Below are 26,713 nucleotides of genomic sequence, written 5' to 3' on the forward strand. Positions count from 1 at the left end.
GGGATAACACCTCTTCCATGGTATACTTGAGCTGCTTCCGATACCTTGGATTATTAGCACATACAGTGTCGATACCGCTGTGTCCTCCTTCCATCAGTGCCGACGACATCTCGCGTACCAATACAAAGGGCAAGTCAACCGACAAAACCTTCATGGCTTCCTCCCCTCGCGACGAGAAGCTGGACGAGATCCACTTGGAGACTCGGCGCTGAACCTTCTGCGTATCAAGCTGATAGTTGCGGTAGTTTCTATCTCGTGATTGGTATTTGGCATCGACCACCCGAACGTCGAAGATTGGCTGCAGCGTATTTCCATTCGACGAGGAATTGCCTCCGCCACCGCTGTTATTGCTGCTCATGTTGTCTCCAAAATGGCTATTTCCACGTCCACCACCGTTCGCAGTATCGCCATGTGAACTCTTGCCAAAGTTCTCCAGTAATTCACTGATACATTCCGGTAACGACGCCACATTCGTAACCACGTCAGCTTCAGAATGGCTTTTCACTGCACGAATCTTCACTTGCTGCTTATCTCGAATCATATGCTTCTGGACAATCACCATCCAGTGTACATTTTGCTGAGCGCAGTAGTCTTCCAAGTCTTCCAAGTGCAGCGGCTCTGGGTGAAGATAATCTGCGCCAATGCCCTGTCCCCACAAGAGCATGGCAATCTGCATTCGGAACAGCATCGTATCGGACGCCTTACCAGCTGAGCAGATCAAGACCTTGCGGCCACCCGTCAATACTTCCGAAGCTGGTGATTTTAACTCCAACAGCGTTGAGCCCATGGACTCTGCCAGTAACGAAACAATCTTATCAATAGCAAAGCGCACCCCCATGGCAGCAACCGCAGAAGATTTTGCGTAAGCAGTCGTCAGTTGGAAACGTGAAACCAGAGCGTCGTAGCGTCCACCCTCGGCAATGATGATCTGGTTATCTGTCGCTGCCACTAATAACGATGCAATTTTGCCGCCATTATTACCACCATTTGTGGACTCTTCAAGTAGAATAGCCTGGAAGATGAAGCCTGACGAATACCGTTCAGGACGCGGACTCAGCCCCAAGTCTAATCGTGTACAAACTGGACCAGACAGCTGGAGGAACTGCATACCTTGCAGCAATAAGCGCAACGACGTGATACCTTCTATCACGTCCTTCACAACACGTCGTAGCTGGGCATCTCGCTTTTGTATCTGCTTTCGGTCTGCAGCATCGCCATCCGTGGTCGAGTCACGCGTTGTTAGAGCTCGATTCTTTGCAAACAGTTTCTGCACTTCCAACTCGATCATATCCAGCGACGTCAGACAGTCTTCTGGCAGGAGAAAAAAAGGTTTCAGTGCCTCGATAACGCTTGGTGGCGCGCCGTAGTGCTTCAAGCGCTTTGCAACAAACTTCCATCGACTCGGTTTCAAGCTAGGAGCTTGCGTAGATGGAGGACGAGCGTGCACGTAGAACGACACTTCGTTTGACAGCAGACGTAGCACTTCGCGACGTGCACTGCTTGGAACGCGACACAGATCGAGAATACCGCGCGTCACTCGAGCGTCATTAAATCGCAGATAATAAGATCCTAGGTGACTGGGCAACGCTCTGATCACGCCCGACACGACTTCCAATCCCTCCAGCTCCAAGAAACGGAACGAACCTCCATCATCCCAAATAATGTCGAAGTCAGACTCGTTAAACTCTCGTGGATGGCCGCCACCAACGCTCTTCCGATAGACTCGGTCGAATTGGAAACATTTCAGCCGTAAAACGTTGTGTCGTGCGACGAAGCGAGCAAGTCTCTCAGTCAAATCAAACGGCAGCGACACCGACACGCCATTTCCATCTAACATCATGGATGCGTTCGGTGGAGCGTTAAGAGTGATGCCGTTAAAGGTCTGCTCCGAAAGTCGAGGCATCAGCAGTGGCGTCGACATTTCGACAGCTCCATGACGCTCAAACACTTTCTGTAACAAGAGACGACAAGTTTATGGTCAGACTGAACCCCACATTGCATCCATGCGGAACGACATTAACGAACCTGTAGCACATTCCTGACATAGGTTTTGGTGCGCAACTGGGCCTCGTAGCTGCGCATTTTGACCGATTCCAAGTGGTCGTACGTGTAGTCGACGTGGTTGAGAGGTTCCTGTGAGACCAGCGCATCAATAAGCTGTCCGAAAAACTTGCCTTGCGGATTCGCGAGTGTATCTAGAGCCTCACGAAGATAAGATCCTTCGACCTCCATCTTGGCAGGCAACAAGGAGCTTGCCAGCAGCTCCTTTGCATTTGGTCTCTTGGATGGATCACGTTCACAAAGCCACAGGATAATCTTCTTTACATCATCCGAGGCCGTGAAAGCTTCCGGAAGCTCGTGTCTTTCTCTCAGACCGGTAAGTGCTTGTGCACGCTCCATCAACGTCGTAAATGGCGGCGACCACATTTCAAAGAACAAAATTCCAAGAGAGAACAAGTCTGCCTTCTGGTTGTATCGCTGACCTTCTCGTTCCTGCTCTGGCGCTCGATAGAATGCAGTACCGACTCCAGCAGTAATGTTCCCGTCACCCACATCCGCCGACATCGTCGTCATGAGATTGCTATTCTGAACGCTTGATCGACCGACAACTCGCGTACTCTCCAAGTTCTCGAGCTTCAAGCGTCCATACAGCTCAGCAGCTGAAGAACCAGTTGACTCGGATAAAATAGCGCCAGTCGCAGTCTCCCCGGGTGGCGAGGAGTCGTCGTTGCTGCTGTCATCTTCCAACACCTTGGGAGGCCGAACAGCTAGACCGAAATCTCCTAGCTTGACTGTTCCCTTCGAATCAAGAAAGACATTGGGCGGTTTGATGTCGCGGTGGATGATGCCCTGCCGATGGATATACACGAGCGCCTCCAGAATTTGACGAAACATCGTCCAGATCTTGTCCGGGTCTTTCCACAGTGCACCCTTGTCGATCACCTCTCTGAGAGCATTACCTTCACAATATTCCATCTGGATGTACAACTTTTCAAACTTCCGCTTCTTCTCGGGCACGGGGCTTCTGTGTGGTAATACCTTTTGATGATATCCGTCGTCTTCATCTTCGCTGGAGTCATCAACTACTTCCATTGGAGCTTCTTCCAGCGTTTCCCACTCGAATCCATCGTCTGGATAGCTCTCGGACGCTAAATGATGCGAAGAAAAATGGAATGAATGGCTATTACTGCGGAGACTGCGACTGTCATGGCGAGACGTCGACCACAGTCCTGTACTGCTGCCCATCGTACCCAACCAGTCGTCTTCATCTTCGTCTGTAGAGGTCATCGGCCCCAATCCATCGGACGACAGACTTGCTTCTCCATACAAATCTTCTTTCAGGCTTACCACCGCGTCACTGAGCTCACTCTCTTGATCACTTAAATCACTGTCCTCTTCTTCGTCGTCACTGGACATTCCACTTTCGCCTTCAATCCAGGCCTGGAAGTACCGAACGATATGTCGGTGTTGCATTCGCGAGATAGTCTTCACCTCACGCAAGATCTTCTTCTTCATCGTCTTATCATCCGGATCCAATTTTACTTTTTTGACAGCATAGAGTTGTCGATCCAGGCGATTCTACACTTTGACCACTTCGCCTCCCCCTCCGCGTCCCAGCAGTCCAAGCTCCTTGAAGTCTCCATGATACCTCGAATGGTATCGTTCCGCAGCTGCTGCAGCATCCAAATCGGACGTATCCGAGTCTGAATCCGATGGACTTGACGAACTGGCGTCATCCTTCTTCGAGCTCGCTTCCGTTTGCTGTTCGTAGATACTCGACATGCTCTCCAGGTCGTCTCGACTCTCTCCGTCGCTTCCGTCGTACTCTCCATCAATGCTAGATCGGTGTCGTCTCCTCCTCCGTCTTGTCTTCTTAATGGTCTCTCTCTTCTTCCTCTCGGCGTCGATCAGAGCCAGAATTTCCTCGCTTTTGGCTCTGGCGTGCTCCTCCTGCTGCTGTATCAGAGCGTCCTCGGCCATCTTCTCCTTAGTTTCTTTGTCTTGTTGACGCGTCATCATTTGATCAAAGAACGACGACTGGTCCTTGAGGTGGTCCTGGATGAAGTCTGTGGCGAACACCACGAGGTCGTAAACCGCGGCATCTCCGACCTTTTCAAGCGCAAGTGTCTCCATTCCACGCTGTAATTTCTGCGTCTCAGTATCCGACAGTCCGTGCTTAGCTTCCACAGTTATATTAGGCGGCTGTTTGAGCGGGTAGGCCCTTGTGAAGTCGAAGTGCAGCAACACCTCGGCTGTAGTGGCGGAGCCTGGAGCTGCCTCACACAGCAACCGGATAGCGAAGATATACGAGTACAGCGGCGTCGAGCTCTGCGCTACTAAGTCACAGTCGTATATAGCCTGCAGTACTTCCAGCTCTTGGGCCTGAAGATCGCGTGCTTCGGCTAAAGTGGCGGCATCATACGTGGCAGGTGAGTCTTGGGTCGCGGCGTGGGCGTCTACGCAACAAATGGACAAATTTGAGCGGGAAATTACGTCGGTGGATGAGGACGACTCATTCAGAGTAGCGCACCTCTCTTTTTTCCCTTCTTTCGGGTCATGGACCGAGCCCGAACAACGTGAAGACGAAGGACGCAATGCGGCAGGAAGACTAAGTGATGAAATGTACTCATGGCGATGTATACAATCGTACTTAGTGGTATTGGAGAGCCTGTATACATGCTGTGAGTACAGTTTTTTTTACCTTCATAAACGAATATGAATGCTGGTAAACGAGAAGACAAGTCTGTTGGTGCATCGATGGAGGAGGCCATCGTGCGCATCAACGAGCTGAAGCCTAAGTATGTATTCCTGACAGCGAAGAGCGGCACTGGGAAAACGTACTTGTCAAGTCGATTAATAGGTTATGAAGTACTGGAGCTGGATGAAGTGGTGAAGAGTACTGGGAATCAGGGAACCCGAAAAATTAATATGCGTAAAAATTAATCCCAATTTTTTAATTTAATTATTAATTTATGGCTGCCAGCAACGGGAACAACCCCAATTTTGAGTAAGGTCTAGTCACAGCGTGGGGACGCGCTGAACGTCGCGGAAAAATTAGCCTGCGCTGAATTTAGGTCGCCTGATCTCGAACGGTCGTCTTCAAGAGCCGCCGAAGAGCGTTCTATTGTGAGAGCGGCGTTCAAGAAACGCAATTGCGCACTACGTCGACGTCGCGTACATCCCGCCAACGTCTAACGAGTGTGAGCGCTTCTTCTCTCTCGCTAAGCTGGTGTTGTCTGATCTACGGAAGCTAATGTCTCCAGCCAGGCTCGAGATGATAATGTTTCTGAACTACAATCGTGACTTACGAAGTTTTGCAAATAATTGAATTATTAATTTTCTCAGCTCACATCGATGTATTAATCTAAGTTCCCAGTGGGAATGCATTTGGGTTTGAAGAGCCAGCCGCGTTCAAGATTTACAAAAATGCTCTACCTGCTCCTGTCATGGACGCATTTGTGACGAATGTTCATTCCTTCTTTTGACAATATCCTAATACCCCAATTGTGGTCGAAGGAGCGATTGCTGACGCTGCACTGATCAAGAGAATTTTTGCTGGTCCTTACGCAGAGTTTGTGTTGGTGTACTTGTACCCGGTCGACGTGGAGGCGTACGCGTCGCGGATGCTGAAGCGCTTCAAGCACGAGAAGGAGAATGGCATCCGTAGTCTGTCAATTTGGCCAGAGGTGACTCCGCAGGTTGAAGAGGCGTACGATTCCATCGAGCTGAATCAATTTATGCAACGAATGGCTCGTCAATCGATGACCAGGTCAGCTCAGCGTTACGGCTATTTCGAAGAAAATGGACTAGACATGGTTCGGGTAGATGTATAAGAATGAACCGTTCGTTTGCCAGCTTACATTCGTCGAGGAGCGGTATCAAAGCTGAAGGACCAAAGATTGCAGTACACTACCCGTCCTTGATTGCGAACGTGGCTTGTTCGTAAGCATTAGCTCGCCGCTCGCTTATTTATGATGAAAAGCGAAAGCTGCAGGGAAGTCGAAAATTGCGTGATACATGTACAGGTAATTGTACTGCTACATGTACAGGTAGACGACCGTCACTCACGTCGCTCATTAAATGATGCTGGTCCAGCAAACAGTACTTGGGTTCATAAGTAACATTTTGTTTGACGCAGTCTCACCAGCAAAATTGCAGCACAAATTTTGTGCTGCAATTGGTAAAACTTGCCTTTTGAATGGCTCAAAGCAAATCGCAGCATGATCGCCTGACGTTCATTTCTCTGCAATTGCGACCTTGAGTCAGTTTGGAATTTGGTGCCTCTTGCACACCAAGCAGCACTCTCACTCCCAGCACTACTATTATATCCATGGCTGCCAAGATCCGTGTCGGTCTCGTGGGCTTCGGTACAGGCTCCAGCGTGTTTCACGCGCCGCTGCTCATGAGCTCGGGCCAGTTCGAGCTCACACACGTGTTGGAGCGCTCGACTAGCAAGAGCCAGGTGCTGTCACCCGCACCTAAGACCGTGCGCTCCATGGAGGAGCTACTGGCCACGGACGTGCAGCTCGTAGTGATCTCCACGCCCACGACCGTGCACTTCGAGCAGGCTAAACAGGCCATGGAAGCCAAGCGCCACGTGGTGGTGGACAAGCCGCTGTGCGTCACGGCACAGCAAGCCGATAACCTGTGCGGTATCGCCAAGGCTAACGGCGTGCTTTTTTCGATTTTCCACAACCGCCGCTTCGACAGCGACTTCCTCACTCTACGAGGCTTGATCGAGGACGGTACGCTCGGAGAAGTGCAAAAGTTCGAGGCCCACTACGACCGCTACCGTCCCAGCATGAAAGGCTACTGGAAGGAGAAGGCTGGTCTCTGTGGAGGCGTGCTTTACGATCTGGGTGCTCACGTGACGGACCAAGCGCTGCAGCTCTTTGGTGAGCCCGATTCGGTCGTGTCCGACGTGCAGATCCAGCGTGAAGGAGCCGAGAACGACGACTACTTCCGTCTCGAGTTCAAATACAACAAGTTTTCGAAACGGGAGGTGATCCTGACCGCCGGGATGCTCGTCAAGAACCCAGGCCCTAAGTACACTGTTGTGGGCACCAAGGGAACATTTGTGAAGTACGGCGAGGACGGACAGGAGGACGCCCTGCGTGCTGGAAAGCGTCCTGACGATGAAGGCTGGGGCCAGGAGCCTCAAAGCACCTACGGCAAGTTCACGGACGCTGCTACGGGCGAGACTCGCGTCGTTCCTAGCAAACTCGGCTCGTATGAAGTGTACTACAAGAACATTGCAGCTGCTATCCGTGGAGAGGAGAAGCTGCTGGTGAACCCGGAGGAGGTGATTCCGCAGATTCGCATCATCGAAGAAGCCAAGAAGACCGAGCGCGTGAACCGCATTACTGTGTAAATGCTGATTTATTGTGTTACCGGTAATCGATCTGGGGCTGCTAGTTTTCAGAGAAGTGCTTATCTATGTACTTCACTTCTTTAGTGAAGAAGGGAAATAAGGACATTCAAAATTTGAATGTCCCGATAATATCATTGCAATAATATTATCACAGCCCTTAGAAATAAGATACTGTGCTTCTGAAATCAACAGCGAAAATAAATAATTGCAGCTAAAATAAGCCTTCCATTTAAAAACCGAAAAACAAAATTGGAAAGACCATGGGAAAATAAGCTATTGAAAGTGATATCTGGCATCTCAAAAATAAATAATTTATTGTTTAATATTGTATTGAAATTCCAATACAATGATTATTTCGCAACACCTGATTCAAATGATAGTACCGGTACCTCATCGAGAGCTCTCTCAGCTGCAAAATTTCAGCTTGCAGTGCTGCGTTTGCTTTCAGACCCTCCTCTAGCGCGAGAAACTTCACAAGAGCAAATTCCGCCGTCATTTCCGAATTGATTCTCGTTCAAATTCCTTAAATCACGGTAATTTTATGCTGGGCTGCAGCTGCAGGTACATGACACAACGTACTACGTACGTACTTCGTAGTAAGACGTGACATACATTGCCGTAGTGAAGTCTTTACTGGTCACTGCAGCTTCGAGAATCACTACATGTACCGGATTGGGGAAACGTGCTTCGATCGGATAGTTTTGGGATTCATTGATTAATAAGACTCGGTGCTCGAGCTCTTCGAGCGATACAATTTCTATATTGTTGTCCCCACCGTCACATATCAATAGCTGTGGGCCGCGCACGCTGGCCAGGTCATATGATGCCGCTACTACAAGTGGTAACTGACAACCACGTTCCTAAGGGAAAAAAAGAGCTGTGGGCCTGATGAATGCAAGCAATACCAAGCAGCATTGATATATGGCCCTGCAATACTCTTGACTTCCATCTTTCCACTGACAGCCCGTCGGATCTGTGCGGCCGATTGAGTTCTGCACCTTCGACATCTCCGTCGTCTACCAGATCCAATCCACATTACTTCATCCACACTAAAGTCGAAACTGTCGAGCCATTCGTACGTATGGATTGGTGGTACCACATCACCAACGGACGCGTGGGAGGTTTCTTCGCTGGCTCAGTCGCGAAACTACCAGCAACGGGAAGGACAGTGGGCAAGAAGAAGCGGCTTGTAGACCAGCGATGGAGCGCTCGTCGCGCGTCGTGGATAACCAGGATGTGTCGCCCTTGTCAGTCTCGAAGAGCTCGTCATCGTCACCTGAAGATCGCGGTCGTGACATTCTGCTGGGTCTATTAAGACAGATCACTGAGTTTCTTGAACGCAAGGAGATGATGAGCACTCGAGTAGCAGCGTCCAAGGAGTGGAGGAAGAGCCGCAGTCGACGACGCTTTGAAAGCAGCAACAACCTGTTCGAAGTGGTCATTCAGGTCTGCGAGCAGCGGATGCGACGACTCAAACGATCGGTAGGATGGCAATTAGAAAAAGAGACGCAGGAAGAGGGCTAATGGTGTTCTTGGACTTCTGTATGGGTAGACTTCGGGAGATTATGGAGGACGAGAAGAGGAAGAGTGGAGCGCCCAATCCCCACGATTGTTGGTGGCTGAAGCGATCGTACAGGAACTTCTCGTGAGTTTAATGGAGCTGCGGATGAAGGAGAAGGAGAGAATGGTGATGGATGAAGTGGAAAGTGTCGAGATCATGCGTCAACTGCACGTGCATCTGCAGAAAGACGAGGAACTAGTACGTGGGTTGATACTTATTTTCCTGCCTGGGTTGTTGTTTCCGACTAACCTCTTGGGTTGACAGGTTCGCAGTAAAGTTTGTATCGGCGCAGGCGATGAACAGCAATTGGAGGAACTTCAGCTGATGCTAAGGACGGATTTCTTAGAGGAAGTGGCGGGTGTCGAGAGTCCGCAGAAGAAACAGCAGGCAGACTCGGCAGCTAACAATGAGGCATCGCTACAGTTTGCGTGGGAGACAATTGATGACCAGAAGAAGGAGATCATTCGACTACGAGCAGAAAACGAGAGACTCAAGCGCTTGGAAAGCAGCTCCGACGCAAGTTCTGCGTCGTTTTTCGACGACGAACCAGCCAAAGTGATCGGTCTACTGCGCTCACAGCTGTCCTCTCACCACGACAAGAACTTGGATATTCTTCACGACCACATCCAGAAACTGGAGAAGGCGTTAGAGAACTCGACAGCTTCATCTCGAAAGGCGAGACGAGGCTGGGATGGCTCCAAGTCGACGTTTGAGTCCACTCGTAGCCATGACAAGGACGACTGGTCCTCGTCTTTGCTGTCTCGCAGCACCGTCGGCACAGACTTTTCACGGACGCAAGTTTCCCGGAAGAAATGCGAAGAATGTCGTAATAACTCCGCGTCGCTTCTTGCGCTCCGATCGGAAGTGAAGCAGCTACGCGCACACGCCGCAACAGACGAAGAATCGCTGCTTCAAGCTGAAAAAGACCGGGGCCATCTGCAGCGAGAGAACTCTGCACTCTCGTCTGCGCTCCTATCAGCGAAGCAGAAGCAGGAAGAACTGCGTCAGATGATTCTAGATCTGACGCAGGAAAAGCACCAGCTCCAGAATTTAGGCGACGCGGAACAAAGAACTTGTGAACGCAGTATTCGCGTGCTGAAAGAGCAGCTGGACGCGTTAGAAGAGCAGAAAGCGCATTTGAAGCGGAAATTCGACGACCTTGTCGGAAAATATGACGCTGAAGCCAGCGAGAAGCGAGCATTTGCAATGAAGTACACAGATCTAAATGACACGCACACTAATCTGACCCAGTCGACTGCTGAGCTGGAGAAACAAGTGGCGAGTTTACATGAGACTGCTCGACGTTGCGAGACGATGGTGGGAGACCGAGATACAGCGCTAAAGGACTTGCAAGACCAACTTAGCGTGAAGGAGCAGGATGGAGCAGCACAAATCACCGAGCTACAGGAGAAGGAAACTCAAATTACCGATTTGAAGATCCAGTTATCTGAATTACAGCGCAGTTACGGCGGTCTCGAGGTGGAGAAGCGCCGATCAGCTGGAGAAATCGAGAGGCTTTTACAAACGCTCGACGAGTGTAAGAGGAAGAATCAGCGTCTTGAAAAGGGCTTTGAGGAGCTAAAACAGGGAAAGGAATTTCTCGCAAGTCTGCAAAAAGTGGAGAGAGGAGCGTCAGCACTACAACTGAGTGAGTTACAACAGACTCGGGAGAGGGTTGAAGCGTTAAAACTGCAGCTATCAGCGGCTAAATCTGAGCACTCTCAGCTGGAGCAAGCCTTGTCGGGGGCTAATGAGGCGAAGAACATAGGCGAAACTCAGCATAACGCGGAGATGGAGCGAACGCAGCGCGAACTGGACGCTGTGAGACAGCAATGCTTATCGCTTGAACAGGAGCTGAAGAACGAGAAAGCAGCTCTAGAGACTGCGCAGCGAGAGAGCTGCGAGCGTGTCGAGGATTTGTCCCAAGAGCTGGCAGAATCCAAGACAACGATGCTCATGTGGATGAACAAGTACAATACGCTAAGTGAAGACAAGCAGGCGTTGGAGCACGACGTCCAGAGTCTGTCCGAAGAGCAGTACAGTCTGCAGCGATCGGTCGAGGAACTCCAAGCTGATACTGAAGCACAGACTCATGATAGAATCGAGAATGAAGCGGCTCTCAAGGGAGAGATATCGTCTTTAACTGAGCAGCATCGCACGATGGTACGAGAGAAGAAGGCGCTAGTCAAACTGGTCCAAACACTGCAAGCACGTCCGGAGTTGCAGCAGCGAGCGTTCCGTGAAATGCTAAAGGCATGTCAACGCGGAACAGAGCGCTCCTTTTGTCAGCTTTTAGAACGGGTTAACGTCACGTTAAAGAAGTTGAGCTCAGTGGAGAAACGATATCAGACACTGCGATCGCACTTAGCTGCCCGCAAAGTGGCGAGGGAGGACGACTCGGCGTCGGATGAAGGCAAATGTCGGGTCGCTCCGAAGCCAGCGTCACCACAAATTGTCGTACAAGATGAAGACTTTCTAAGTAGCAGTACTTCCGCCTTTGCAATGTCGACTTCACAGCCAGAATGGCTAGAAGCTATCGCAAGAAACGGTACTCAAGCAGCAGAGACAATAGATGCTCTGGAGATGGACTTGAAGCACTGGAAGTGGAAGTTCTTCGTGCAGTGCTTGGTGGCTAACTCAACCAAACAAGCGAGTTACGACCTTACTGCTCAATTGAGGGAGTCGTTCAACACTATCGACCACCTCAAGAAGTCCACTCGTCTCCTCGCTTGGCACAAGCTGAAAATTAAATTGGAGAATCAAGAACTCCACAAATTGCAATATCTCAGCGTTGTATTAGCTCGACAACAGTCAAAGAAACTGCTGCTAAGTCAACAGACTCAATATTTCGACAACTGGAAGCATCAAGCTCGAGTACAGAAGTACCGAGCAGAGCTAAACGCCAGTGCGAATGGCCCTCTGCGACCCTTGTTTTCACCCACTACGACAATGGCTTTGGCTAACTGCATCCAACTAGTGCGTAAGTTCTGCGAACCTGCACGAAAGAATGACAAAGGGGGAGCTACCGAGCGAGCAAAGTCCTCGCAGACTTGTGGAGCTGACGAGTTAACGGACTATTTGGTCGAAATTAACACGAAAGTGGCCAGCTGGAAAGTGGCGGTGGATCGTAAAATCGCAGAGTACACTGAACGGAACAAGCAACTTAAGTCCGTTCAGCGGAGGTGTGCTGAGCTCAAGGACCTGGTGGGCTTGAACCAGCGCCTCATCGAGGAAATGGAGCGCCGCTCTGCCGGTCAACAAAGCGTTGTGGAAGCCGCCTGGGATTTCGCCACGGCGTATAAAGCTCTGTCGCCTTCTGCGAGATCTCAGGTGTTCCAGTCGCGCGACTTCCTGTCTGCCTCCAAGGGGATCGTAGAGGGTCTTAACTCGCTGGGAATACCTCGCTCAGTGAATAAACTCAGCCAGACTCTCGGCTCCAATTCCGTTCGCAAGACTCATGGCAAGAAAGTTTCATCGTCTAACACTGTGAACTTTCTTTCAGCTAGTGCGGCACCAGGTGTAACAAGCTCAAACAGCTCAATGATAGGAGCTGAAAAGTCTCAGCAAAGCCTCAATGACTCGAACATTGAACTGCTGGAAGACGCTGTCGGCTCGTTGAGAGGAGCAATGCAAAAGCAACGCAAACTTCAGTCGGATCTAAAGGAGAAGGAACGATCACTGACTATCACGACGAAAGAATTGCAAAGACGCAACCTGCAGTTTCTAATGTTGAGATCGTTCCTACAATGGAAATGTGCCAGCTCGAATCGAGTCCGTCGCAAAGGCCGGCAACATGTCGCTCCTACGCATGATGTGAACCGAGCTTGAATTCCGCACATGACATAGCTAGACAAATAAGCTACATGTAAACGAGACTACAGTCGACTACTTCAAAACGCGGAGTGCAATGAGCTGTACTGGTACATGAACTTTGAAGTACATGTACAGTAGTATTTGCGAAATATTATTTCGTTCTGGATCATGTAAGTGTAGCAGACTGCACTGCACTGCAGTCACTGCAGTAGCGTCGATGATAGCGTGGTTGAAGGCCATCAAGAATTCAAGTAGAAGCCACTTTCTAATCATCAGCGAGCTCCATTCAAGAAAACTTTCCTTGATATCAAGTTGATACAGTACATGTAAAGGCACCGGGCCACTTATGTCTACAACGTGTGTGCTGTAGACTCTACAGTGTATACACTGTCTACACTGTCTACTAGACAGCACATGTACGTTCAGTCAAGTTGGCTGTCAGCTGATTCAACATTGTTGAGCATGTCAGCTGTCTTGAATTTCAGTACTTGAGCGAGCATAGCATGAACTGCAGACATGGATGCGTTTTCCTGCAAGCAGACACGCGCACACCGTACTAATAGTACTACTATACATGTACAGTAGTACAGTACGATTATAAAAACACAAACACTTCTACATGCTGTAAGATGCAACAGCAGACCCGACGGACAAGCGAGAACAACAATCCACAAGCAATCTGCTCCAGGCTCGTAGTGCTAGTTTTCTAACGATGATACATGTTTTTCAATACTATTATAATACTGTAGTTAGAACATGAAAAATCGATTCTCTGAACGAGCTCATCTCGTTGCTTTCGACTTGATCAAGAACTATAGGTACGCCCCGGATTTTCGCGCGGAAGTCCTCCCTGTCTGCAAGCTCATCCGAGGTTACGCACTCCCACTTAAACTACAATATTGACTACGAATAAAAAAAAATAAAACGTTAAAAAAGTTTTTTATTGATCTAAACCCGGTCATTTTGAGCAACATATGGTATAATGGACTGGAAGATTTCCGTACTCCTATTATACGGAGGGCCCCTCTTGAGCTTAGCATCCTGTCAACGACGTAGGAGTCGGGTTTTAGCAGCTCCATCGGCCATCCAGTGACCCATTACAGCTCGTTTTTTGTTGATCATGCCCTTTCTCTTTAACTTCAATGAACATTTCTATTGATTTAAAAACGTTCCAGGCTAAAAAAAATTGGCAGTCGTTATATGAGAACGAGTGATTTACACCCAACAGTACGGCCTTCCCACACCAAAAATGGGTGAGCACCCATAGAATGTGCAAACACAACACGCTATGGAGGAATCACAAATAGATTTGACCGCCTTTGCACGCTGCCACTTCTGCGCAGACGTTTTTCTTTTCTCCCACAGGGGTCAAATAAGACCCAATCAGAACACAACTAGAGCTGTCGAAAATAGCCCAATCAGAGCCAGACACTACAGCCCAATCAAAGTTGCCACATTTCTCGATTCAAAAATTTGAATGTTTAATTTTGAACTTCACAATCTACGCGACCCCGCTTGGCAGGATGCCGAAGCGGATCGACTGGAAGGACGTGGCGCTTGGCATCTACGCCCTTGACGCCGAGGGGGTGCTGAGCACCTTGAAGACGTACGAGGTGACCAAGTGCAACCAACTGGCGTGTGTGGTGTGCCCAGAGGACGCCACACACAAGATGCGCTACCGCCTACTGAAGTGTGCGTCGGAATCGTGTGCTACGTCGATTTCCTCGCATGGGCAGGCTTGCCCGTGCCGAGGGAAGACTTTATCGTGTATGCCGAACAACGTGGTGTCGATTTTCCAGCTGGGGGAGCACGTTACAGCAGCCAGATCCCCCAGAAAGAAGCGTTTGACGCCCAGCCAGAAAACCTATGTTAGGGAGCTGACTCTACACCACCTTCGGCCAATGAGAATTAGGCACTCTATGACGCGGAAGTTTGATATGGTGCTCCAGGACCTTCCGAGCCTGAGCACCGTCCAAAACTTCGTGCAGCACTACTCGCGAACTCACTTGATGCGAAACGATCGCGTGGACGATTTACGTAAGTGGATCCACGAGCGTGCATTCACTGGGGACGAAGCCTTGGATCAGCCTTTCACTTATGCGTGGGACCTGGACGTGGATGGTAAGCCTGTCGTAGGCAACGGTTCTGAGGAGCGGCCGTTCGTCGTCGGCTTAACTACCAAGACGCTAATTATGCGACTGATGAGGCCTCCTGAGTCGTTCATCCTGCACGTAGACGCTACATACAAGCTCAACTTCCGGGGGTACCCAGTTATTGTGATCGGAATATCCGATACCTCGCGTGTGTTTCACCTAGTATCACTGTTTATTGTATCCGGTGAAAACCAAGCCATTATACAGTCGACGCTCATGGCGCTGCGTCGACTGTACGGTGTACTCACAGGATACAAACTGGTGGTGCAGTACGTCATGGCTGACGCAGACCAGGCCCAGTACAACGCCGCCAACGCTGTTTTTGGCAACAACCCGCGGTTCACTAGTCTAATGTGTTTCTTCCACGTGATGGAGAAAGTGTACACGGCGATTAAGGCGTTTCCCTCGGATACTAAGGCTACTATAGTGCGCGATCTGTACGATATGCATTTTGCGCACAGCCACAACGAGTTCGTGCGGATGCGGGAGGACTTTTTAAACCGTCTGATGGATGGTCGGGGGCTGACGACATTTGCCCAGTACATTAACTGCCAATGGCTGAAGGGACGCTTCTCTACCTGGCAGCTCTATTGGACTCCCAGCGGGTTCGCATCCACGAACAATCCGGTGGAGACGTTTAACGCTGTGCTGAAGCGTGATTACACCCTCCGACGTAGACTGAAAATGGGAGCGTTGCTACAGGAACTAAGTAATTGCTGTCAGGATAAATCAGCAAGCGAGCGAGCCTTCAGTCTGGATGTGGTTCCATCTCCAACTCTCGTACGCAGGGTCTCTGAGATGATCCGTGAGGAGCTTCTGTATGAGGGCTGGCGCGATCCAGGTGATATTCCGAGCGCTGGACTCATGCGTGTAATTTCATGTCCAGCTAAACGCATTCAAGTTTCCCCCCATTACACGCAGCGAAGAGGGTATCGCGGTGAGTGCCCAGATGGGCGTAAACTACGCCAGGATGGAGTTCGAGGGACAGCCGTACGGAGGCTGGATGGTTGACACCACCCGTATGTGGTGTCAATGTAGCTACTGGTTCGGCTTTGGCGTGTGTGTGCACGTCCTCTTCGCACAGCGAACACTCGAGTACTTGGACTGTCGCGGGCAGGAGATATTTGTTACGCGCGGCAAGCAGAAGAACACTAGTGAAGGTCTGATCTCGCGAAGCGGCCATCGTGGTGGCCGTCCACTGGGTGTTGGCCCAGCGTTGACATATTGAGATCCTGCATGTGCACGCGATCTACTTAACTAGCGCCGGGATGCCTTTTGCATGGTATGAGTTGATCTGATAATCAGCCAATCGAGGACTTTAACATCATCGACGATATAGTGTGTTTTTTTTTGCTTTGACAGTATATCAACAAATACAAAGAGCTTTAAGAAGAACCCTTCGATGGTATTCTTACCCAACCTCTTTAGTAAAAAGATCATCGTCGAAATTTGAGCAATCTTCCAATATTAAGGATGCTGGGCCTTCTTTTCTGCATGAAGAACTTTGATTATCGCATCTTTCTTGACTGTCTTCGGAGAAACTCCTCGCATGTAGAGTATGCGAGCAATATATCACTACACGATACCGTCGAGATACGAAGTCGTACTCTACTTTTATAACCGCTGGATTTAAATTCGTTTGAACTAAGTCTGTGAAGGTCGCTTCTTCCAACACTGGTCGCACGCGCATTTGAACCAGATATTATTACCGTACGAGACCGTGATCTGGGCTCCAACGTAGAACGTAGAATGCCATGTCCGCGTTCTGACACCAGTGCGCGAAGCAGTCTCCGATGCATAGGCAGGGGTCAACGTCGCCGGCGTCGACGAAGTTTAGCCCCTCCGGCACAATGTTCTCCGAGATCTGCGCCACGCAGTCCGGAAAGGGAACAGGCTCCATAACCTCTGGCATATCATCGTCGGGGTCAGGTAGAGTGGGCGCGTTATACACCGGTATATTTTTGCGCACTTTGACCAACTTCAGTCGCATGCCAGGGATTCGCAACAAGTCCTTCATTGTCTTCACCTTCAAGGTGTGCGCGTGATAGATGCTGGTGCCGCTGCGAGTTGGGGCGCGTCTATTCTGGTAGCGTTTCTTTCTTGATTTACTCACGTGGTAGTCAACCTTTCTCACCTTGCGTCTGTGATACTGTGCCTCGCGCTGTGCGAGTGTAGGGACCGCCAAAATCTCACGTAGAGATACCAGCTGAGATGGAGTAGGCTGACTAGATTCTTCCTGTTGCTCTGTCTGCTCAGGTTGGCTAGGAGAGTCTGGTACGCTGTCTTCAGCCTTTTCCTCGGATTCCAGACGTCCATCCTCCACATTCAACTCACCTCCAACTTCTTCGACTTGTTTAACATCGGAATTAAGACTGCTAGCCTTCTTTTTGTAAAAATATGTCATGTTCATAAAAATGAGAACGACGGTGTTCTTCCTGTACAGGTCACCTGAAGCGTCATCTCCCACATTAGCTCGCTGCAAGATTTCCTCCGATGGATGGCCTTGCGCAGAGGTGGCACCAGTCTTGTGTGGCGCCGTAGGTGCCACCGAATGACCAGGGGGGGAGCTGGGTCGCTTACTGAGCGCGGACAACTTGGGGTTCGTGCTACCCTTGGTTTTAGCGGCTGCCACGGTGACTGGCGCCTTTTCCTCGTATGCATTCTTTTCATCGGACTCGTGCGCATCTGTGAGACCGTGAGCAACGGCCGCAGCAACCGTGGTCGGGGAGCTGGACGTCAGGGAATGCTTCTGATCGTCGCCAATAAAGGCACCCGTAAAAGCAGCGGTTTACGATGCTCTGAACCGCCTCAGCAAAACGTGTGCGGTCGGATACAGCCCGGAACTCGCCCGACACAAGCTTGTACGTGCGTAATTTGCGCCAATGGCACTTCACCTCCTCACCGTCACGATTTAGCACCTTCTTGATCATCATGGTTGGCGGGATGATCTCATCCGTCGTGACAGCGATCGGGGCCGCCGCCTTGTCGAGCGAATCATCCACGCGCGTAACAACAGCAGTCCTGTAGCCACGGGGGTCGCCGGCGACATACATCTGAGTGTAGTAGGTGATCGTGTCCCCAGCGTACAGCTTCATAAGCGGAAGCTGCGCGGAGGACAGCCCGACCATGGCGGTGTGTAGGGTGCGGTGGCTGGCGTCTTGAGGCCAGAAGCCAATGTTTGCTTCCAAACAACGAGCAACTTTTGGGTCACATTCAAGTAACACACATCCTCCGAACACGTACTGCATTTGGCTGACGCGGGTGCGTCAGCCCCATTAGCCCTAGCCTGGGGCCCCCACGGTCAGGGTCTATCAGAACGGCCGGGTCTGTTGCCCCGCCCCTGTCTTTTTGTGTTGGAATCTTGATGTGTTGGTCAAATCGGTTCGTGTGAAAATAAGGTTATCTCGATTTCGGAACAGCTAAGTTGTCGGGCCTAAAGTTGGCTCCTCCACCGCGCATGAACATATTCTTCCCTCGGGAAGTGGCACAGGAACGGCAGACTATGAGACATGTTCTGGATGGTTATTCTGAGGACCTGTGTTCTGCAAAGTTTCTTTCCGACAGCAACTCTTCGTATTGGGTGTGATAGGAAGGCAGACCGTCGACACCGGGGGGTTTATAATCCCAGCAATATGAGCCGTTTTTCTGCGAGGTAGCGCTGGCGCTGCGATTGTATCTACTTCACTGGCTTGCCTCATGAGGGTAGGACCCGCCGGCACTGCTATTTGTCGTGAATGCAATCTTGTGACGAGTAAGTTGCCTTTCGCAAGTGCAATGCATACTACGGCGAGTAAATGTGCCTCTAAAGCAGAATGTTGCAGATGCTATTTCATAGGTTGAATCGGAAACGCTGGCAGCTTTATAAGCTAGTGATATCGAACCTATGCTCACTTCCTTTTCCTTGGCACTCCGAAAAGTCGGATGGTAATCACTTTTGATTCGGGCAACGCTCTTAAAAGGATAAATACTTAAGGATCTAAGCCTTAAAGTCCCTGGGAGGGTCTATAACGTAAGCATACAGTACGATTGACTACATATACATTTATAGAGCGTTTGCCAGTCCATTCTGTCGTGCCCTGTCTATTTTCCAAGAGTCCCAGTTTGAGAAAAAAGGAGAAACACACGTCCATCGCTGGGATAACACACACGGGGCTGGGCGACGTGGGTGCCATAGCCGCAGCAAACCCGCGCGGAGAGCCCGCGAAGCAGGGCCGCGCGGTATTTGCGGAGGCGGGCCCAGCGCTGAGCTCACCAGCGAGCCGAGCACTACACTTTCCAGAGCATTCTATCTCCATATTGCGAGCGCAGCGACCGCGGGGCGCCGAAGGGGCGCCCAGCCAAGCGAAGCGCGGCTGGTCCCTTTTCTGCTGTGACCTCTAATCGTCGATTATGTCTTATTGCGACACTCTGAAGGTCAAAAGTATACAGAAGTCAAGTCAAATGATTTGCTGTGTGCTGAAACAGTAAATACATGTGCGTGGCATGTTCTGTCTCCCAGTTTGGGACTCTAACTCGACCAGAATGATACCTCCATAATAAATAGCCATACGCCATTGGTAGAAATTGCGAGAAACGGCAATCTTATCGATAACATTTTTGGAGGCCCTGGTAGGGACTCTAAAACGACCTCCGGTCTTAAAGGGCCTAATTGAGCCGGGTTTGACTGATGAAACTCAAAATTTTAAGGTTTTAAAGCAATTACTAGCGCTGGCGCTCGATGTAAAGGGTAGATGCAGGCTATTAGCGCTGCAGGGGTCCGAATTTTTTTCAGTATCACTAAAATCAGTTTTTTTTAATATAAAAATGGCTTTTTATTGCAAATTTCCTTAAAATATTATTTTGAAATTGTTTCAATATTTGCAGTATAATTTACAAAAGTAGGCTCATAGAAACTTCAGGTGCCTTACGAAACAAGTGGACGTCAGAAGCCGCCTCAGCACCATATCTTGAGGTCTGAAACGCTCATACTAGCTCTAAGTTATAAATCGGATAGCCAATCATTACCTCAAAGTCCACGAACAAGCAACTTGCAATGGACTGCTCACTTTATTATTCCCACTTCCGAAAGCACCCTTCCTCAAGAACGATGCCCGCCAACAAAGACACATACGCTTACTCTTACGATACCCTCGGCAAAAGCCACTTCCGCTGCAAGCAGGGCGGTAGTGAGCGCAAACAGCTCCCCAACTCTGGCTACTCAAACCTCATGGCCCACCTGACGCTCAAGCACGAAGACTTTAAGTCCCAGTATATCGCGTCTCTGTCCAGCAACGCGGGACGTCACCAGGACTATGGCTTTGTATCCGAGGAGACGTCCTATCGTTTTCAGTGGATGTGCTGGGCTGTGGATCGGATAATGTCGCTCTCTGAAGTCGACAACGAGCTGACACGCTTTATGTCACAGTGGAAAGTCGTGTCGGCACGTATGCTTCTCAACAGCGGCACGATAAAGCTAAAAAAAGTCGACAAGACTTTTGAAACAGACATAGATACAAGTTTCGAAATAAATTTTGACGGATGGTCTCATGGCTCTATGCACTACGTTCGCGTATATGCTGTATATAAGCTGGACGGCACTCTACGTCCTCAACTTCTCGTTGTGTCACCACTCGACAGAGGGCTCAAGACGCGGACTCACACATCCAACTGTTTGACGGTATTCTGGATGTATTCGACAAGACACTCGGGATGGTGACATTTTATCATCGGTGACAGCTGCAGCACTAACCAGGTTATTGCCAACGTACATTTGGATGGATGCACCAGTCATCGATTTAAGCTTGCCGTTAACCGATACCTTGCGGATTACGAGCCGTTACTAGCGCAAGTTAGCACATTGATGTCGAAGGACAACGCCCTAAAAACACGCCAAATGTACGAAAAGCACTAATACTCAAATTATTGACATTTGCAATTGCTGAGTAGCACATTGCAATCAGCTGCAACACCGTTCACGTACCCACCTTCGCAGTCACTCATTCCATTAGCACTCCCGCTACACATTACATAAGTTAAGCCAATATTATCATGTAATTTATCAAAATCTAGCGAATCAAGTCCTCGCATTTTAGATTTCCCTGCGGTTACCACTCGGTACTTTGGGTTTCACCTCAAGACAGCCAGCTCCTTACTGCTTGGTTTGAAATATGAACGAACAGTTTTTTAATAGCGGGCAGTTAAATTTTTAAAATTATGTGCTCCGCCCTAAGCACCATAATAAGTCATGACATGACTAATTAGAGTGAACGGTGTAGAGACCTACCTACCTACGACAGTGACATGCTTCTAATCACTCAAGGACTTCGCTGTGAAGAATTGCTAGCTCTCTCCGTGCTCGCTTTGTACCCCCCCCCCCACACACACACACACAACATGCGGCCGAGACTTCTCCGCTGCAAGTGCAAGGCGAGCAAAGCTGTAGCACCATACGCGAGCTGCCCCTGGAAGGGCAACAGCCAAACGTGCAGCCCATCTAATGTGGTCAGCATCTCGGAGGCTGGACAGCATGTGATGCCTCTTTGCCCTCCTCGCCGAGCCGGCTTAACGGAGGAACTGAAGTCCTCCGTGCGTGACATGTGTACCTACAGTCATAAGCCCATGAATATCTACAGCGGAATCGTCCGGCGCTTCCAAGTCCCTGATGCCGCAATATCAACGCTTGCAATAGTCCAGCGTTTCATGTAGTGCTACCGGCGTGTCCATCTCGGTGGCAGTGATTTCCACGACGACGCCACAGCAAAGGTTTGCGAGCATGCTTTCAGGGGTCAGGAGGAGCCGTCTAAGCCCTTCACCGTCACATGGCGCTCGGACGTGAGCGGGAGTCCTGTTCTTGGGTGTGGGTCGGACTCCAACGCGCTCGTTGTGGGTGTATCATCGAAAGAGCTGATTTTGTGTCTCGACCGCGACCCAGCAACGTGCGTCATGCACATTGACGCCACGTTTAAACTAAGCCAAATTAAATACCCACTCATGGTGGTGGAGATTTCTGACTGTATGAGCTCCTTCCACTTAGTTGCGTTTATAATATCGCAACAAACGGAGCGCCAAATCGCGGAGGCGCTTGCAATGCAAAGGAGGATCTACACTGCGGTGACGAACAAACAATTGTCGGCTCGATACGTCATGGCCGACGCTGACAAAGCCCAGCAGGATGCGGCGATGCAGTACTTGATGTTGAAAATGATTTGGTCAAGTTAATGGGCTACTTTCACGTAGCTGCAAAGATCTAGAAGCACACGCGAGGTATCCCTATTTCTCTTGCTGCTTGTGTCTCTCGCGAATTTGCTGATATGCACTACGTTAGGTCGGCTTCTGAGTACGAGCAGATTGAAACAAGCTGCTTGAAAGACTGGAAGAGCATACCCCAGCTTGCTGCATTTGCTAAATATTTCCCCTCCATTTCGGTTGCATCTCCGTTCAGCCGCTGACAAGCATACCACACACTACTGGGGTATGCAGCAACCAGCAATCATGTTGAGCAGTTTAGCCGCTCGATAAATCGCGACCACACCTGTGTTCTCGCCTCAAGATGGGCACGCTCATCGACCAACACCCTGCTTTGCGTCCGTACTGAAACAATCCGCTGCCGTCCATTCGCTACAGTCATCCAGGCCCTGACCTGCTCCGCCGTGTTCGTGAGATTCTGAAGGCTGCTTCCATCCGAGAAGTTTCACCACTCAAGAAAACAATTGGATTTTTGACTGATTCTACAACGCTTCCTACCGCATCAGATATCGTCTACGATGGAAGTATGTGGTACTTTTAACATAGAAAGTTTTTATGCTTATCAGAGAAACACAACTACGTTGTGTGTGTACTAGAGCGTTTGAGCGCTGTCTACCAATTATTTTAAATATCGGATTCTCAAGTTCATATGATGAAAGTGGAGCTCATATTGTCGTCACAGACCTAAATCTGGGACGACACCCTAGAATTTAGAAAGCGGTCCCACCCGCAGAAATCTGGGAGTCACCTTAGCTCAGATTTTCCGCACTCGTAGCAACGAAGGCAGAAAGCACCCTGTGCTCGTACTCGAGCTCACTGTTGCCGCGGGAGGTACGCAACAAAGGACCAGCTCGTTAGTCGCCCGGTTGTGCATTGAAACCGCCTGAGAGGCAATATATTGTGCTCCAAACGACAAGGTTTTTGTATTTAAAACGACGTGCAAACGTTCAGCTTTCTCTAGTGTAATTCTACAAGTACTATGCCAGGGCGTGCGGGCATCATGTATGTCGGAGATGAGAAGGACGTGCTGTTGCAGCGGCAGATGGAGAATTGGTGCTTGAAGATCGCAGGTATACGCTTACAAAACCAGTAGGGAGACGTGTAATTCTACAAGTGTTCTGCCAGGGTGTGCGGGCATCATGGATGTCGGAGAGGTGAAGGGCGTACTGTAGTTGCAGCGGCAGATGTGAAATCGACGCTTGAAGATCGCAGGTATACGCTTACAAAGCTCGTAAGGGAACGTGTAAATCTGGGATATAAGGTATAACAGTTTATTCGGGGGTCCGCTAGATTTTTAGTCGTTTGAGATTCCTAGACGTACTGGCTATGCACGCCTATTCCTGAGTTTGAAGTTGCGGGAATCGCTCCAGTCTTAATTTGTTTCAAGCAGTTTTTTTAAAAACCGCACTTAAAAAACTGTATTCTACCCGTAGGTTGATTTTTGTATCAGACCAGCATATAAAAATCTCAATACCTAACCGCATTTTGATTGAACATTAGAAGTTCCAGTGTGGAACTCTTTCTCAAACCAGCATGGGGAATGCAGCCACCAAAGCGCGCGAAGCTCACGCGCAGGCCAAGAGCAAGCCGAAGAACAACCGCAGTGTGCAACAGCAGAAACTCAAGTCTGCCAAAGCCACGGGCGTGCTGGCGCTACCGAATAGCAAGTTGAAAAAACTGCCCCAGGAGTTATTGGAAGTATCGACGCTGCGTACGCTCGACCTCACGGGCAACAAGCTGAGTGAACTGCCGTCACAGTTAAATAATCTCAGGGCACTCAAGACGCTTAAGGTTTCGTCCAACATCCTGGAGACACTACCGGACCTGTCGAAGCTCGAGGCACTCACCACGGTACGCGAACGTCAAATTGACTCATTACGTGTGTAAATTAATTGTTCGGTTTTGACGTGAACTGTATGCGGTTTAGCTTGTTTTGGACGGTAATCTCCTGGAGGACATTCCCAATGCGCTACCCCCGAACCTGACCAAACTCTCACTCAAGGGCAACAAACTTCGTTCGGTGCCTCGAAGTGTGTTGGAACTTTCTCAGCTTCAAGAGCTGGATATGTCAGAAAATTCTCTAGAGACGCTACCTTCGAACTTGGGCGAGATGCAGGAACTGCAGGAGCTCAATGTGGACGGCAACAATCTGTCGGAACTACCGGCTGCTCTAGGGAGATGTGGCAAGCTTAAGGTGCTGTCGGCCCGTCGGAATACTCTCGTTGGGCGGTCGGCCGGTGCTGCTGTTCAATCCATTGCTGCGGAGCTACTGGGAGAAGGCTCATCCGTCCAGGTGATGAACTTAGAAGGCAACCCCATGACTAAGGAAGATCTGCAAAGAATGGACGGCTTTGACGCGTTCCTCAGTCGACGGACGAAGCTCAAGAACAAGGAAATCCACGGCGGTCTCAACTCGGATCTGAGTCTTTGTGGGCTCGAATAGATGCTGAAAAAAACACTGAACATGTCCTTCTTGTAATTTTGACGATTAGTGCATTGTGTACTGACGCTTCTGCTACCGAACGGGGTGGTACGGAGCTGCGATATTGTTGATTCGAATGGAAACAAGAGGCGACAGCGTCGTTATGCGTGGAGATTCCAGAGGAGACGTAGACAGAGGTTTTATCTCTCGTGTCCTCGTTCCCTTGTCGCGTTCTGGCGATACAGCAGTGATCGCAGCCCTTAAATCCACTTCAGCAGTGCTCCATTCTTGCTCCAAGACTGCTATTATCGAGTCTTCATCGCTACTCTCCATCGTAAGCTCACGACTTCGGAGTGCTGCGATTCCTCGCACAATCTCCGCGAGGTTCTGAGTGACAAGACTGACCAAAGCCAGATCGATATCAGTCGAGGACTGCGCGCAAATATTCCCCACACTTTTGTCGGGATGCTTCGAGATATCGTACAAGTAGGCGCCACCGTCATGATGAGCTGCAGCTCTCCACTCCTTTTCGTGCTTAAGTTGCTGATCCCGTCGATGCAGTTTCGCGTACACAATCGACAAGTTCCGATGAGCTCGTGCGCGACCCAGACGACAGTCCAGCGCTTTAGACGAGCACAAGTGCAGATCTCGATGGTGACAGCTCAGTGCGTGACCGAAATTCAGTTGAGCGAGCGCCAAGTTGCCCAGATTCGCATACACGCGGGCTTCGAGCTCTCGATCCTTCTCTTCCAGTGCAATCTGCAGCGCTTCTTGTTGGTGTGAAAGGGCCGGACCATGAGCGTGTGAATCTAAAAACAATAAGCCCAAAGTTTTCACAGCTCGAGCCTGGAGCCGAGCATCTTTGGCTCGTTGAGCCAGCTCGAGCGCACGTCGCTGTGACGCAAATGCGTGCTTGATGCAGACCTTGGCAGCTTTACTGGTTTGTCTAGTCGACGCAACTACAAGTTCACGAAACGCCACTCCGCGATGGTGATGCAACAAGGACAATAACGCTAAACTTGATGGAGACAAAGAAGTGGAAGGCTCGAGGGATTTCAGCGCTGCTGTGAAGTGCTGAATAGCAGCGACCATAGCAGGAGGGTTCCCGTACAGTAAGAACGATCCCAGTGTGATATGTCTCGCTAAGACGTGGAGTTTTGACGCAGCGGCGGCACTTACAGCCCTCGCTGCTGCTTCCAACTCGGTTAAGAAAAAGTTCGTGTCGTCGTCATCGTCAACACCGTCATCGAGCTCCATTTCAGGCAAAGCAGCTTCGACAGAATTAATGACTGCAGTTTGGACAGCTTGTCGACTAGAGTCACTCGTTGAGCGACTATTCATTAGAGGTGTGGAGCACCGAGGAGGCGTTGTAGTGCCATCGAGAGATTGGTATCCACGTAGGGTCGACGGTGCAGTAGAGATACGTGCTAGCGTTTTAGCAGACCCCTGACGGTGAAGTTCTTTTCGAGCGTAGCGTGAGAGAGGGCGAGCATTCATTACGAGATCCTGGAGAGATTCACTGTCCATGGAACTGGACAATCTTGCCGTTGTAGTTTCCAGCAATGTACGAGCACTAGATGGAAACGATAACGAATGAAGTCGAGGTGACATTCCTTCATCTTCCCAAGCTGGCGAGGCCAGACTTAGTTCTCCGCGAAGTGCCACTTGTCTGGATGGTGGTCGTTGTGACGGAGCCATCGTCGCTGGGAAAATTGAGTCAAACTCGTCTGGAGGTGCCACTTCTTGCTGGTTGGAGCTCAGTTTGGGGACGATCGGAGGAATCGCGCGTCTGGACAGCTCGTCCGAATCATGAACGCGTGGTTTCTGCTGCAACGATCCATTGCGCGACGGCGGTCGAGTTTTGGCGCTGTACACGTCTCGCCTAGCGCTACCACCCGAGTCTTCTCGTTGTTTGCGAAGTACTGCCATCGTGCTTTTCTCCTGAACGTGATGTTTGTGCTGCTCAGCGTGGAAATTTGGATACATGCTTTTGACATCCATGCGCACGGGTCTTCTTTCGCTGGCCGCCATGACTACAGAAAGGTTGCCCTGAGGGTTGGCTTACAGAGACCGCCACCTCAAGAGTGCAGTCTTGGCACCACCGTATTTATAGGCTCCAACGTATTTAGGTATTGATATATAGTAGTATTTAGGTATTGCTTCTAAAG

The 26,713-nt window shown here is 50.0% G+C and overlaps 6 protein-coding genes across 6 annotated transcripts; 4 read left to right on the top strand and 2 right to left on the bottom strand.

The window, feature by feature from the left end:
- Positions 1-93: 93 nt before the first annotated feature.
- PITG_06505 (eukaryotic translation initiation factor 2-alpha kinase, putative) lies at positions 94-4,559 on the bottom strand (the record flags this gene model as incomplete). The annotated part of the gene is made up of 5 exons (XM_002998562.1): positions 94-148; positions 195-1,951; positions 2,026-3,519; positions 3,586-4,436; positions 4,532-4,559. The coding sequence occupies 5 exons, from the start codon at positions 4,557-4,559 to the stop codon at positions 94-96; spliced, it is 4,185 nt and encodes a 1,394-aa protein (XP_002998608.1).
- A 414-nt stretch (positions 4,560-4,973) lies between these two features.
- Positions 4,974-5,834, top strand: PITG_06506 (uncharacterized protein; the record flags this gene model as incomplete). The annotated part of the gene is made up of 3 exons (XM_002998563.1): positions 4,974-5,008; positions 5,076-5,119; positions 5,572-5,834. 3 exons carry the CDS (start codon positions 4,974-4,976, stop codon positions 5,832-5,834), a joined length of 342 nt encoding a protein of 113 aa, XP_002998609.1.
- A 497-nt stretch (positions 5,835-6,331) lies between these two features.
- Positions 6,332-7,427, top strand: PITG_06507 (uncharacterized protein; the record flags this gene model as incomplete). The annotated part of the gene is made up of 1 exon (XM_002998564.1): positions 6,332-7,427. One exon carries the CDS (start codon positions 6,332-6,334, stop codon positions 7,370-7,372), a length of 1,041 nt encoding a protein of 346 aa, XP_002998610.1.
- A 1,292-nt stretch (positions 7,428-8,719) lies between these two features.
- On the top strand, positions 8,720-12,761 carry PITG_06508 (uncharacterized protein; the record flags this gene model as incomplete). Its single annotated transcript, XM_002998565.1, has 3 exons — positions 8,720-8,854; positions 8,955-9,131; positions 9,198-12,761. The coding sequence occupies 3 exons, from the start codon at positions 8,720-8,722 to the stop codon at positions 12,759-12,761; spliced, it is 3,876 nt and encodes a 1,291-aa protein (XP_002998611.1).
- A 10,880-nt stretch (positions 12,762-23,641) lies between these two features.
- On the top strand, positions 23,642-24,566 carry PITG_06510 (uncharacterized protein; the record flags this gene model as incomplete). The annotated part of the gene is made up of 2 exons (XM_002998566.1): positions 23,642-23,974; positions 24,051-24,566. The coding sequence occupies 2 exons, from the start codon at positions 23,657-23,659 to the stop codon at positions 24,564-24,566; spliced, it is 834 nt and encodes a 277-aa protein (XP_002998612.1).
- A 250-nt stretch (positions 24,567-24,816) lies between these two features.
- PITG_06511 (uncharacterized protein) lies at positions 24,817-26,620 on the bottom strand (the record flags this gene model as incomplete). Its single annotated transcript, XM_002998567.1, has 3 exons — positions 24,817-24,847; positions 25,030-25,304; positions 25,725-26,620. 3 exons carry the CDS (start codon positions 26,574-26,576, stop codon positions 24,817-24,819), a joined length of 1,158 nt encoding a protein of 385 aa, XP_002998613.1.
- Between the last annotated feature and the right edge of the window lie 93 nt (positions 26,621-26,713).

The sequence above is a fragment of the Phytophthora infestans genome, genomic scaffold, assembly GCF_000142945.1.
Source record: "Phytophthora infestans T30-4 supercont1.8 genomic scaffold, whole genome shotgun sequence".
Classification (NCBI taxonomy): Eukaryota; Oomycota; class Peronosporomycetes; order Peronosporales; family Peronosporaceae; genus Phytophthora; species Phytophthora infestans.